Here is a 12,301-nt window from a genome sequence, read left to right as displayed (position 1 = left end):
ATTATTCTCCCTTCTGTAGCACAGACGGAGAACAGTGGCTGGCCTAGCCCAGAGGGAACCCCAGGGCAGCACTCACAGGAGAACTGCCTGGCACCAGGGCAGGCAGCCTATACCCTGGGGCAACCCAGGTAGTCACCCAGATAGTCATCCTGCCTGCCTATGGGTGTCCTGCAGACCCAGGAAATTGGTGGCCCAGGGAAGTGTCCTCACACACAGAACCCTCCTCACCCTGGGGTCACAGTAAGGTCATTCCCTTACTGTGAATCCCTGCACCTTCTCAGTAGGCTTGAGAAGGCCCAGAGGCCCCTGTGCACTGAACCCTGTGGGGGCACAGCACACGGGGGTTCGCCAGAGCCTCTTTCACTGCAGGTGAAGCAGCCTGGCCACTGCCCTGACTCTGCCAGGGAGGATGGGAAAGGGCTGTCAAACTCCTGAGGAAGAGACCAGGAAAGAAGAAAGTAGTCCGAAGACTCCAGCACTTCCCTGAGCTGGGCCTGTAGGCAGATCTGCCATGCTTACACCAGGAGGGCCACTAGCATCTGCCCGTGCCCCCAGAGCGTGGCTGAGGCGCAAGGCTGTGCTGCAATCCCTGGCAGCGCTCACAAGTGGGGCTGGAAGGGCGTGTCCTGGTGCTCCGCTGCCCGTGCTCTGTGAGGGTTATTTGGCCACACATGTGATTAGGATCTGGCATGCTGTGCAAAAATGACAGCCTGGGTCCCTATATAATCAGGAGACACCCCAGGTCCCTGTGTAATCAGGAGATACCCTGTGGGCAAAACAGAGGATTAAGTGATTGCAGCTTCAGAGAGCCACACACAGGCACCACTTGTAACTGCACCGTCATCATCACCAAGCTTCCAAGCTCAGTGCTATCCTGTTGACATAGGTACTGGGGTGGCATCTGCAGCCAGAGGGCCACGCTGGGCTGCTGAGGTTGCTACCCATCCCTGTTTGGACCAAGCCTGGCGCAGGGACGATGGGTGGAGAGGTGCCAAGAGTCAAGATGCTTCAGACTCTACTGGATTGTAACTCTGAGTGAAAAGAAAGACCCGACTTTGGCAGCCCCCTCCAAAAGATAAGTCTGTTAATAATAAAGAACCATTAGCATAGGCACATGTTTGCATCTGCAAAAGAAAGAACTGGAACATGCACACTCAGGCTGGGCCACTGCTGCTTTCCCTGCCCTAAGGTGCTTCCAAACACCTGAAGTGCATACACCCTGGGCGTGCACTCCTGGCCACCTGGCAGGATACAGTGAGCAGAGAGAGAGAGCGTCTTCAGAGCACAGAAAACCGGTTCTGCGGGTCAGAAGAGTGGTGCAGAGTGTGGACACAGTGGGTCCTCACCCCACAGCCCCATGCAGTCACCTTCTCTCAGAAGAAGGTTGGTATCTCCGCCAGGTAGTATCTGCATGTGGAGGAAGTGGGTGGAGCACAGTTCTGTGCCACTGTAGCTAGTGCACAGCCTTAACCACAGGCCAATTACTGGATTACCATAAGCTTTTTAGAGTAGCAGTCCCAGTTATGTGTACTTGGGAGTCTAATTAAGCATTTTATGGAAGATGATTTTGACATCATTGAGGGGGCCAGACCTATCCAAGCCTCCTGGGCCTCTTCCAGGGACCATGACATGGAGCAAATGGAAATGCCTCTGCACCCGTGCTGGGAGAAAGTCCCAACCCCTCCATGCATTGAGGCCAGTCCCTTCCCAGGAAGATGCCAGGATGCTCAGCACATCATGTCAACCGAGAGAGTTCCCGCCCAGGATATCGAAATCCAAGTGCAAATCCGGTTTCAATAGGAATAGTATATAAAGCCCAACCTTTGAGTTCAAAAACCTTTGTAACAACTAGTCCTGGGGCTGAGTGATTTAACAGCACCTGTGACTTACAGAGCTGTATAGAAATGTTAGCAACCACAAACGAGCACCATCTCTCCAGGTTATGTTCTATCATCCAGTGACAACTACTTTTGAATATTGTGTCTGGTTGAGAGATGCATGCTTCAAAGATGTGGATTTTAAGCTCTGGTTAGAGATAGAAATGGAGCTTGGATGAGACAGGAACAGGAGTCCTCAGCCTTGGGACTGACTGTGAGGGAAACCAGGAGGCAGCACCCCAAGTAATGGAGTACTGGGATATCAGGACCCCATTGGGTTAGCACAGCTCCAGCCCTGGAGGAGGGTGGGTGGGGCAGGGGAATGAGGCCCTGTGGATCCAGAGCCACTTCTTCAAAACCATGGCCCTTGGGAAACAGCTGTTGTCAATTCTTGCTAATTTACCATAAGGTGAATTTTTAACATTATGTGATTCCCAGCCTGAGCTGCAACAGAAGTCCTCCCAGCATTCCCACTGAGAGCCCTGTCCACGGTCCACCAAGAATTCTACCATGACAAAGGTCACTCCCTGCTGAATGGCCAGGGAGCAGGCCAAGTGTTTATGGTCTCTCTTGCAGTGTTTAAAACTTCACGTGCAGATGACTGGGGGCCTCAACGGTCCAGCAGGGCAGGATGTCAGTGCTTCCCTTTGCTTTGGCAATGAGCAGAATCCACCTCTTGCTCACTTTCCCCTCATATTTCTCCTTTGCTTTCTTCTCCACCTTCTCCTGATAAATGAGCACATCTGAAGGAAGAATACGGTCAGTATGGCCAGTATGCTGACCGGCACCACTGACCCTCAGGAAGCAGGGCAGGCAGCAGCAGGGGCACAGTCCTCACTGGATTGAGGGGACAGGCCTGTTATTGCATGCAGCCACTTCCCCCATGAAGAATGTAAGAGCCCCTGAAACCCGGGTATACTGAAGTGCTTACCTGGGTGGTTCTTGGAAGCAGGACGAGCAGCACCGCGTGCTCTCCACACCATACTGCAGCCATGGCCTTACCGAGCCCCATGTCCCTGGAGGGGACAGGTGGGGAGCAGCTGCACCCGCAACCTCAGCCCCACTCTGAGCTCCCAGAGGCCCCACATTTGACCACCCTAGGCCCGCCAGACACCACAGAGAGAAAGATACTGAGAAGTTTTTTCACAGGTAACTTTTTAAAATTTAGTTGTATGTTAAAAAAAAAAAACATCCTATGTGGGAAGAATTAAATATATACCCCAAATAAACAATACACCGAATTCTGCTTAATTGTTTTCTTTCAAATATCTGGAAATTCTTTTTAATTAGGAGCACAGATGGAATCTCCGTCATCACTATGACAGTTCTACTCTCTGTTAAAAGTGATCGGTTCCTGTTAGTGGTGACGACTGTGCCCTGTGAAGTCTTTGCACTTTGAGTTGATGTCTGGTGCCGGGGGACAGCACAGTGGCCACGGCACAGGGGAGGGAGGGGCAGGCAGGTCCCACGACACTACTTTTGATCTATGTATTCTGCCTGATGGCACAGGGGGATCACGGCAGCCTACACGAGGCCTGTCCTGGGCACGCCTGGAAGTGCAAGGCCATGCAGGCAGACGGCGGCTCCCGCCTGTTGCTGTCACCAGCAACAAGGTCAGAGAAGGGAAGGGTGCTCCTCAAGACGCCATCAGTGGCCAGGGGTGAGCAGAGAACGAGAAGAGGGAGCTGCCCCCCGCCCTGCACAGGCCCGGTTTGAGAATCGGATCGGCAGCATCTGAAGCAAGCTGAGCACACTGCAATACTGCAGTGGGGAAGCTCGGCACAACTGTCACCACGGAGGTGACAACCGTCTCCCCACCCTAGAAGCAATGAGCACCCTATAAATCAGAATGACTCGTCTCCTTTAACAGAGCACTCTGCCCTCTCTCAGAGGGCTACACTTGCTCTGAGCCCCTTCAGCCAGCACAGAGTTCAGCGCAGAGAACACCCACAGACAGCCCTGCCTGAGCCCCTGGGGGCAGCAATGCTCAGCAGTCTCTGGCACCAGCAGGAGGGCAGCTGAGCCTGCTCAAGGCTAGCTTCCTGGGCACATCCCAGACAATCCTGCCCGGCTCTTTTCCAGGCCTCAGTAACAGAGCCAGGTAGTGGCCGACCCACAGTCACAGTGTTGGGCAGTCTTGCTCTGGCCTGGAGAAGTGGCTACCATCTTGCTAGACCACTGTGGGCTGGTATCTCTGTGCTGACAAGGGCCTGCCCCATCCTAAGAAGCCAGGCAAAGTTCCTAATCTCAAAAAGAAATCAATGCTACCAGTATACTCACTTGGACAGAGGGCTGATCCACTTTCTCTAGAGCCTGGGTAAATGAACAGAAATGGGGATACAGAAAACACCCCAATTGGAACAAGGCCAGCTTGGTTACCACAGCAATATCCCTCCTACGACAAGGTCCGCTTAGATACTACAGCACTATCCCACCTAGCACAAGTTCATCTTAAATACCACAGCATCCCACCTAGGAGAGGTTATCGTAGAAAACACAGCACTATCCCACAAAAGAAAATGTCAGCTTAGATACTACTGCCCTTTTCTACCTAGGTAGTACAGTACTTTCTAAACCAGGACAAGGTCAGCTTGGGTACTACAGAACCCTCCCAAGTAGGACAAGTTCAGTTAGATTTTACAGAACATTCCCACCCAGGAAAAGGGCAGCTCAGAAACCACATCACTATCCTATGATAGATAAGGTGACCTTGGATACCACAGCAGTTCCTCCTCGAGACAAGGCCAGCTTAGATAGCTCAGCACCTTCACACCTAGGACAACACACTTTTGACACCATAGTACTTTCCCACAGAGGACAAAGTCATCTTGGAGACTATGGCACTTTCCCACCTAGGACATGTCATCCTCAACCACAGCACTTTTGCACAAAGAATCTGTCAGCTTAGATACCATACACTTTCCCACCTAGGATACAGTCAGCTTAGACAATGCAGCACTTTCCACCAAGGACAAGATCATGCCTGATGCCACCACACTCCAGACTAGGACAAGGTCAGCTCAGATACTCCAGCTGTTTTTATTTCCTTCTATATTTTATTTTGTTTTTTGCCAAGAAACTAATGGATTTATTTTTTGTGAAGTGGCTGCCATCCAGCAGATGGACAGCATCCAAATAAAAGAGACCTAACTAAGATTGTCCCAGGGAGCATCTGAATGCCAGTGCAGGTGCCCAGGGCCACCGCTCCATAGGCAGCTCCTCAGACTCTGTGAATCCTCACTCTCATTGGAGTCCACATACCTCTCCTCCCCACAAAGCGGCCTCAGCCTGGGGGCGGCCAGTGGGTGCAGTCCATACCCCCATAGGGGTATGGAAGGACTGAAGAGGCCCAGCCACCAGAGGGCGACTGGATGTATCTGAAAACTTGTAGAATCTCAGATGGGGATGTGGCTCAAGCGGTAGGGCGCTCGCCTGGCATGCGTGCGGCCCGGGTTCAATCCTCAGCACCACATACCAACAAAGATGTTGTGTCCGCCGAGAACTAAAAAATAAATATTAAAAATTCTCTCTCTCTCTCTCTCTCTCTCTCTCTCTCTCTCTCTCTCTCTCTCTCTCTCCCCCCTCTCACTCTCTTTAAAAAAATAAAAATAAAAATAAAAAAAAGATAGATGGAGTGAAATTCACCTCAGCACGTAGGTGTGAGGAGAGGAAAGGGGCTCACTGTAACTTGGGCAAAAGTGTAAAAGAGAAAGAAAGAAAACCCTGACCAAGGAGAAGAAGGAAGAGAGGGCCATGAGCACAGATCCTGAGGACAGGCCAGTGTGGCAGCCGCTCTAGGACAAACTGAAAGCAGTTGTGCTTATCAAGGGAGCCATCGAGGCTGCCTGGGTTGAAGAGTCTAGTGGAGTCTGGCCAGAGAGTGATCCAGAATATTCCCACTTATTTTTTTTTTAATCCTGAAAATAGAAAAGTCAGTTCACATTTTACTTGGTTTTATTTGTGTTTTATTACAACCCTTGCTTTTTTATTCTCTGCCTGGCACTGTAACACCACAAAAGAATGTCTGTGAGTTTTGCCTTTAAATTCTTTTTAGCCATATGACATCAGGACTCAACAAAATACTAATTCATGTTCTGAAGTTTTTCATTCTGTGGGATGGAGGTGAGAATTCAATACGTGAACTGTCATCAAAAGTCACACAGCAAACACTGAGGGACTCAGGGCATCACCATCGATAGGGGAGCCTAAGGAAGCAGTTTTTCTCCTACCGACGAATCACACATAACTGAACACCACCCTTAATTCCCTTCTCAACTCACAATCCTAATGGGAAGTTACCATCATGAGTGTGTGAGGTGGTGCACAAGTGGAACCGTGAGCCTCTTTACTCAGAGAACTGGGCACCCCCACGCTCTCCACCCCTGCCTGCCTCCACCACAGCCACCTCCACCCTACCCTGTCAGCTCTAGGCTACTGCCCGTCTGAGCCACAGCCTCCTACAGCTCTGGATTGCCATAAGTCTTGTTTGGATGCAGAACAGCTTAGAAATCTGTTCTGTCCTGAGCCTTCACAACAGGGGACTCACCATCATGTGAGAGTCAACATTGCTTATGGTTTTATTTATTTATTATGATCTTAGAATTAAAGTGACTTTTCCAAATGTTTGGGGTTACATGTCACGTAGATGGGCTTGTGAGTTGACGGTTTCCTGTGGTCCCATCCCCTTCTCGGCACCACCTCTGTGGTCATCTTCCGAGCCTCGAACTCCTCCATGGGAGGGGAGAAGACACACTGTTGCCTGTTCAGCCCAGTGTTGAACGTGAACAGCACCAAAACAGATGCTGGCTACCGTGTGTCCTCACTGCTGGGGAACGGAAGGGCAATTCTGTTTCTGACATTTCAGGATGATCAGTTTTAGGCCCTCTCATGGACTGGGGACAACTGGATTTTCTTCTAAATTCATATGTGTCAAATACTATTTTCCTTCTCTCTCAGTGCAAACAAATACTATCAGGAGTACAGAATGTCCATTTCAGCACAGGTGATACACAGTTTCCCAGACCAATGGCAGGTACTTTCTACAGGCTGACCCCACAGGTCAGCCTTTAGTTTATTTATGATCTATTATGATCTTATGATTTTATTTTTGATTTATTATGATCTTAAATTTAAAGTGACTTTTCCAAATGTCTGGGTTTACATGTCATGCAGATGGGTTTGTGAGTTGACGGTTTCCTGTGGTCCCATCCCATTCTCAGCACCACCTCTGTGGTCAGAACTGGTGGCTCGGGCTGGAAGTCGTCCATGGTGGTGGTGAAGGAGGCAGGGTGGGACCCATAGTCCTAAAGGTGGTGCAGGGCACCCGCTCTGAGGGAAGAAGAGCAATTCAGGCTGACTTTCAAAGGCATAGGCCAGCTGAGCATGCAGGACTGAGATCACCTCTCAAAGCTTCAGAGTCCTCCTCCCTTGGGACAGGGAGTTGCGGCTTTTTAAATGAGCACTGGGATAGGAACCTAGGAGAGTGTCATCCACTGGTGACACAAAAAGACACAAGGAAGCCTAGACATATCCAGCTCTCCTGGTACAGGGTAAAATGCCAGTCAGTCGATTCTGAAATGCGTCAATGGCTCTAGCTCAAAGCCTCTGGAAAGGTCAGGTCATTCTTCGCACACACATGGATTCACTGGTCCATCTGTCAAACTCATCTAACTCTATTCATGACAAAGTTGAGGACCTGTGCTCACGTCTGCTCACTCCCTGAAGAAAGTAATTACATTTAACCAAAACAATTTACGATAGAAATGATTCCCTGGGTCTCTGTCATTTATAGAAATAAGAAGAAAAATACACATGGTCTGGCATTGGAATGTACCTATTTTTTCAAAGAAGAAACAGATGCGGATCCAAATTAGGGTGTTTTACATCCACTTACCAATGCCAGCTGCTCACTGGAAATAATAACAAGGTCTGATAGTGACCAGGTCACACCAAGCACCAAGAAGACATGGGGACAGACACACAGTGCTGTTTCTAAAGAATCATTTGGATGGGGAAAAAGGTAATCACCAAGTAGAGCAGTAGAGCTCAGTCTTCACCGTAAGGGAATGGGGTGCTCACACCCTGGCAAGGTCAGCAAGGCTGTGCCCACAAAGCAAGCACATCCACCTTATGGAGGGAAGCCATGGGCAGAGCCTGGGAGCCCAGGTATGGCAAACTTGAACCCCAAAAAGAGAGGCCTGGGCCTTGCTGTCTCCGGGAGGATATGGATGGAATGGAAGGAGGCAGAGAGTCAGGCTTCCTCCTTCACCTGTGCAGTCCCATCTCAGATAAGCTCACACATACCCCAAAGCCTCAGTGTCCACCCACTCTAACCACATGGCAACATGTGCATTGACGACAGTGTTTAGTACCCTCTGCCAGGGGCCAGAGGCACGGGTATAAAACAACATGGACTGGAGAAGAACACTCATAATACATGTTAATCACCCCATGTGTAATCCCCACAATGGGCTAAACAGACATAATTACCTCTCCCCTTTTCACAGACAAGAAACTAAAGGTTAGGGAAGTCAAGCAACTCACCTAGAGATACCCAGCAAGACACTGGGCTGTCACTTCCATGCATGTTTATGGACTGACACCACCTCCAAGGTTTGCTGAGGTAGGGTATGAATCTCCTGGAGAGGAGGACACTCTCTGAAGGCAGCCTCAGGACCCCAGTGAGTTTTCCAAAAACCAGAAGGTGATTTGAAAAGAGATCATCACCACAGAAAAATCCAGAACATCCAACATGTCCAGTGATCAGTTAATTTTCAATCTTGAGTACTCTGCAAAACCCAACTATTTCTTGATTTTCTTGATTAGGGAGGGGGGTGAGAAGGAGATGCCAAGGATTTTATAGCTTTTAACTATTTTCCTGGATAAGAGAGGTGCACGGCATTTTACACACAACTGTGATTTTAAGAAAGTGTTCTTGGGAAGTAAATGGGATACTTCCTGCATGTGCAAGCTCAGCGCCTGCACAAGGACCCCACATGTAGTTGGCACCACTGCAACCCAGGAAATCCTTGGAGCTACACAAGGAGGCAAAGGGCAAGAGGTTTAAAGCAAATAGTTTTGAGAGGGGGAGGGAGCAAGAAGACAAGAAAATCGACTGAGCCTGAAACTGTTCTAATTACTGACCAACAGGCCCCCACCACAGGGCAGCCAGGAGGAATGTCTACGTTCTACACTTTGAGAAAATCCCTGGCAATTTCAGGTAGCGGCTGCTCCTGCTCCAGGAGGAACGCTATGATCTCATTTTGAGGATTGGCCTCAGTTTCCCTACTGTCTTTAACGGGCTTTAAGATGTGTTTATACATACGAGTATGTCTGTGTAATTCCAACTGCACATGTGTGTATAGGAACATATCTACATGCTTGTACATACAGCAGCACTCCTTGAGGGTCCTTTCAAGGTCTCAGAGGGCTACAGAGAAAGACTGTGTGAAATTCCCAGCTCCAGCTCTGGTTTCTAATCTACAAGTCATTTGTGAGACACAAGGCAGGGACCTAGGACGCCCCAGAAGAATTTTAGGTATGAACAATGAACTCACTAACTCCTTCCCCCTCACACTGCTGAGAGAGGGAAGGGGGGTGGAAAAAGAAAAGGAAAGCAAAAGCAAACACCGCAGGACTGCCTTTACTTTACTGAAGGGCAGAGGGACTGGCTCCTGCTAACCATAGTTATTTTCCATAAGATAAACACCCTCCGCATCGAGTCGTCCTGGCCACTTGGAAGCCCCTCTGCACACAGGCCTTCTCTCTACCTCCGTGTTTTCTCAAGCACTTGTTCAAAAACACATTTAAGTGGAATGTTTTCGTTTCTGCAGATTGCATTAATTATGGGTTCGCAAGCATGGCAGGCGCACGAGGTCTGCCCGAGCTGGGCGCTGCAGACAACCGGCCTTGGCGGAGCAGCCGGCCGCAGTTGGTTTGGCCGGCTGCGGACGCGCTCAGCCCCCATCACAGCTCGGCATTTGGCACCGAGAGCCTCAGCCCCGCCAGGGCTGCAGCTAAGAGAGACAAACAGAGCGATCCTTCTCTGTGCCCCATGCGCTCAGGATCGCGCCAGCCCCGTGCGCAGCATCTTGCCACTGAGGAGAGCACCCGGCTGGAGCAGAGACCGCCTCCTGGCCCGTTTCTACCCTGAGAAGAGAGGAGAGAGCTCATTGTCCCTCCTTTATTAGAACTTAGTGAAAATCTGTTTTTATTTCAATGTCATCTGCTTCTTCCTGCTTTCTTTAGAGGGTCTCTAAGAGGGACAGGCCCAGTAGTGGGGCCCTGGACGCGCCCCGTAGTCCAGCAAGTGGCCACAGGATCTGCAGGGCTCCCTAGCCAAAAAAACGACCGCCTAATGCAGTCAGGCGGTGGACAGAGTCCTCAATGGGTCGCCCTGGGGACAGCCAGCAGGGCTCCTGCGTCCCATCCCTCCTTGTTCCCGCGCAAGTCTCTGCCCCCATGAGAGTGCATGAACGCAGGACACCCTAATTCTCACCCATCTGGAGCTGGTAGGACTCGGGAGCCCGTCTTAGCCGGTAGCCATCCGCCCGGACACGCACGCGGCGGGACGGGTCTGGGTCCCACCTGCTGGAGTCACGCGGGCGGAGGCGCCAACACCCCGAAGGCCACCTGCTCCCCCTGTCTCGGTCCGGAGGGGAGCGTGGGGACCCGGCCGGGCGGCACGGCCAGGTCCCGGGCTTACCGTGAGTGCTGAGAACTTCTGCGCGGGCGCGGGCGCCAGCAGCCCCGCGAGCAGCGGCAGCCAGCAGAGCTGGGGCAGCAGCATGGTGACCCTGCGCGGGACCGCGCGGACGACCCACAGAGAGCGGCCGCGCCCTGAGTCCTGAGCCCTGGCACGGCGGCCGGGAGCCTGTGGGCTAGCGCGACCGACCCGGCGGGTGGAGGCGGTTCCTCCGCAGTCCTCGCTTCCAACCGCTCCGGGCCCGGACTTGACCAGCTCAGCTGCAGGCACTGAGCGGTCCTCCAAGTACTTTGCGGCTTCCCTCGCTCCTGTCAAATACCCTCAGAACTTCCCGGATCCTCCCCCTCCCACCCCACCCCACCCCCGCCCTCTTCCTTCCCTCTCCCCTCTCCTCCCCCAGCCCCACCTCCTCGCTCGGGCCCGCAGAGCTGGGCTAGGCTCAGAAGCGCGCTCCATGGAGGGTCTGCCCTGGGAGCAGTCTGCTAAAAGGAGAGGGAGAGGGGCCACCAGGGTGGGCTGGCGCCTCAGTGTATTTTCCTGCCTGCTTTCCTGAACTCACACTAGTTGCACATGCACTCACATATATAAGCGTGCATTCACAACCACATGTGCGCCCAGCCAAGGAGAGTTCCAGGGCACAACCAGGTAACCAATGTGCAGTCTTGCCCCAGTGCAGAGTCTGCCCACTCCAGACCAGCCGGTGTGCCCTGTTCATCCACTAGGGTGAGCCTGAAGCTTTGGCCAGTCCACCAAGCCCAATGGCTCTCCTTGAATTCGGAACTCCAGGACACCTTCTGCAGACCAGAAATGGCCCTCAAATGTGCTGACTGATCAACTGACTCCCAGAGTAGGGAACTGAGAACAAATATCCCAACACCATGGGCAGCATCTTTACACAGGATCATCCACTGGAGGGAATGGAAACACACATCTGGGAGGGTCTGACTTGGGCAACAGCCTTAATCCTAGGCCAGTGTGATTGGACTGTGATTAGGCATACTGTATAGACAGATGTGCTGCTTTTAGCAGCTCTGTTGCAGCATTTCAGGTGTTTGTGCAAGGAGCACAGGGTGGTGGAGGCTGTTAACCTGTCCCTAGAGACTTGATGGAAACCAAGAGAAGTCTGCACACCCAGATTCTGGAAGACATCCACTGCAGAAAACATTGCTGAAATAGTTTAAGCCTTGGCTTGTAACTTTACAGGAAAAGGCCCTAATTCCATCTCACACTGAAAGCCAACAAAGTGAAGACTTTCAAGAACAATGAATCAATTGACTTGTCAGGGGCTCTAGGGAAATGAACAGAATAGCAAATCCGCATCTGAGCTTTCATCTGCCGTCAGGTTCACCGCTAAGTACAAGAGGGCAGGGAGCTGGCTCAGAAAGTTCAAGACTGGCTGCTTGGAGGGGCTGCCCTTCTGCAGGCGTCCGCTCCGCCATCTGCAGTGATGCCGGGGACCAGGAAAGATGGCAGAGGAATGATCCTTCCCAGGAGGGCTCCTCTAAGGAGTCTCCTTCAAATTCCAAAGCCCAAAGAATCTATTAAACACTTAAACACATTCCTGCTGGTTTGAGGACACAGAAGGAAATTATAATAAAACTCCTCAGGGATTGCTCTTGGGCCCAGAGAAACAGGTGAGCATGCAGCTGTGAGCAATTAAGTAAATAAGGACCAATGTGAGGCAATGTCAATAAAAGTTAGAGTAAAAATAAAACCAATC

At 51.3% G+C, this 12,301-nt stretch overlaps 1 protein-coding gene across 2 annotated transcripts in view; it reads right to left on the bottom strand.

The window, feature by feature from the left end:
• The window catches only part of SMOC2 (SPARC related modular calcium binding 2), a 152,044-nt gene extending 141,143 nt beyond the window's left edge, over positions 1-10,901 (bottom strand). For both annotated transcript variants that reach the window (XM_081294544.1, XM_081294545.1), the window contains exon 1: positions 10,582-10,901. In XM_081294544.1, the coding sequence (XP_081150670.1) occupies positions 10,582-10,665 (84 nt within the window). In that variant the 5' untranslated portion in view covers positions 10,666-10,901. The remainder of the gene's footprint in view (positions 1-10,581) is intronic.
• Positions 10,902-12,301: the final 1,400 nt, after the last annotated feature.

The sequence above is a fragment of the Spermophilus citellus genome (assembly GCF_964194105.1).
Source record: "Spermophilus citellus genome assembly, chromosome: 5".
Lineage (NCBI taxonomy): Eukaryota > Metazoa > Chordata > Mammalia > Rodentia > Sciuridae > Spermophilus > Spermophilus citellus.
The sequence above is the reverse complement of the archived record's forward strand: the minus strand, read 5'-3'. Positions and strand labels throughout refer to the sequence as shown.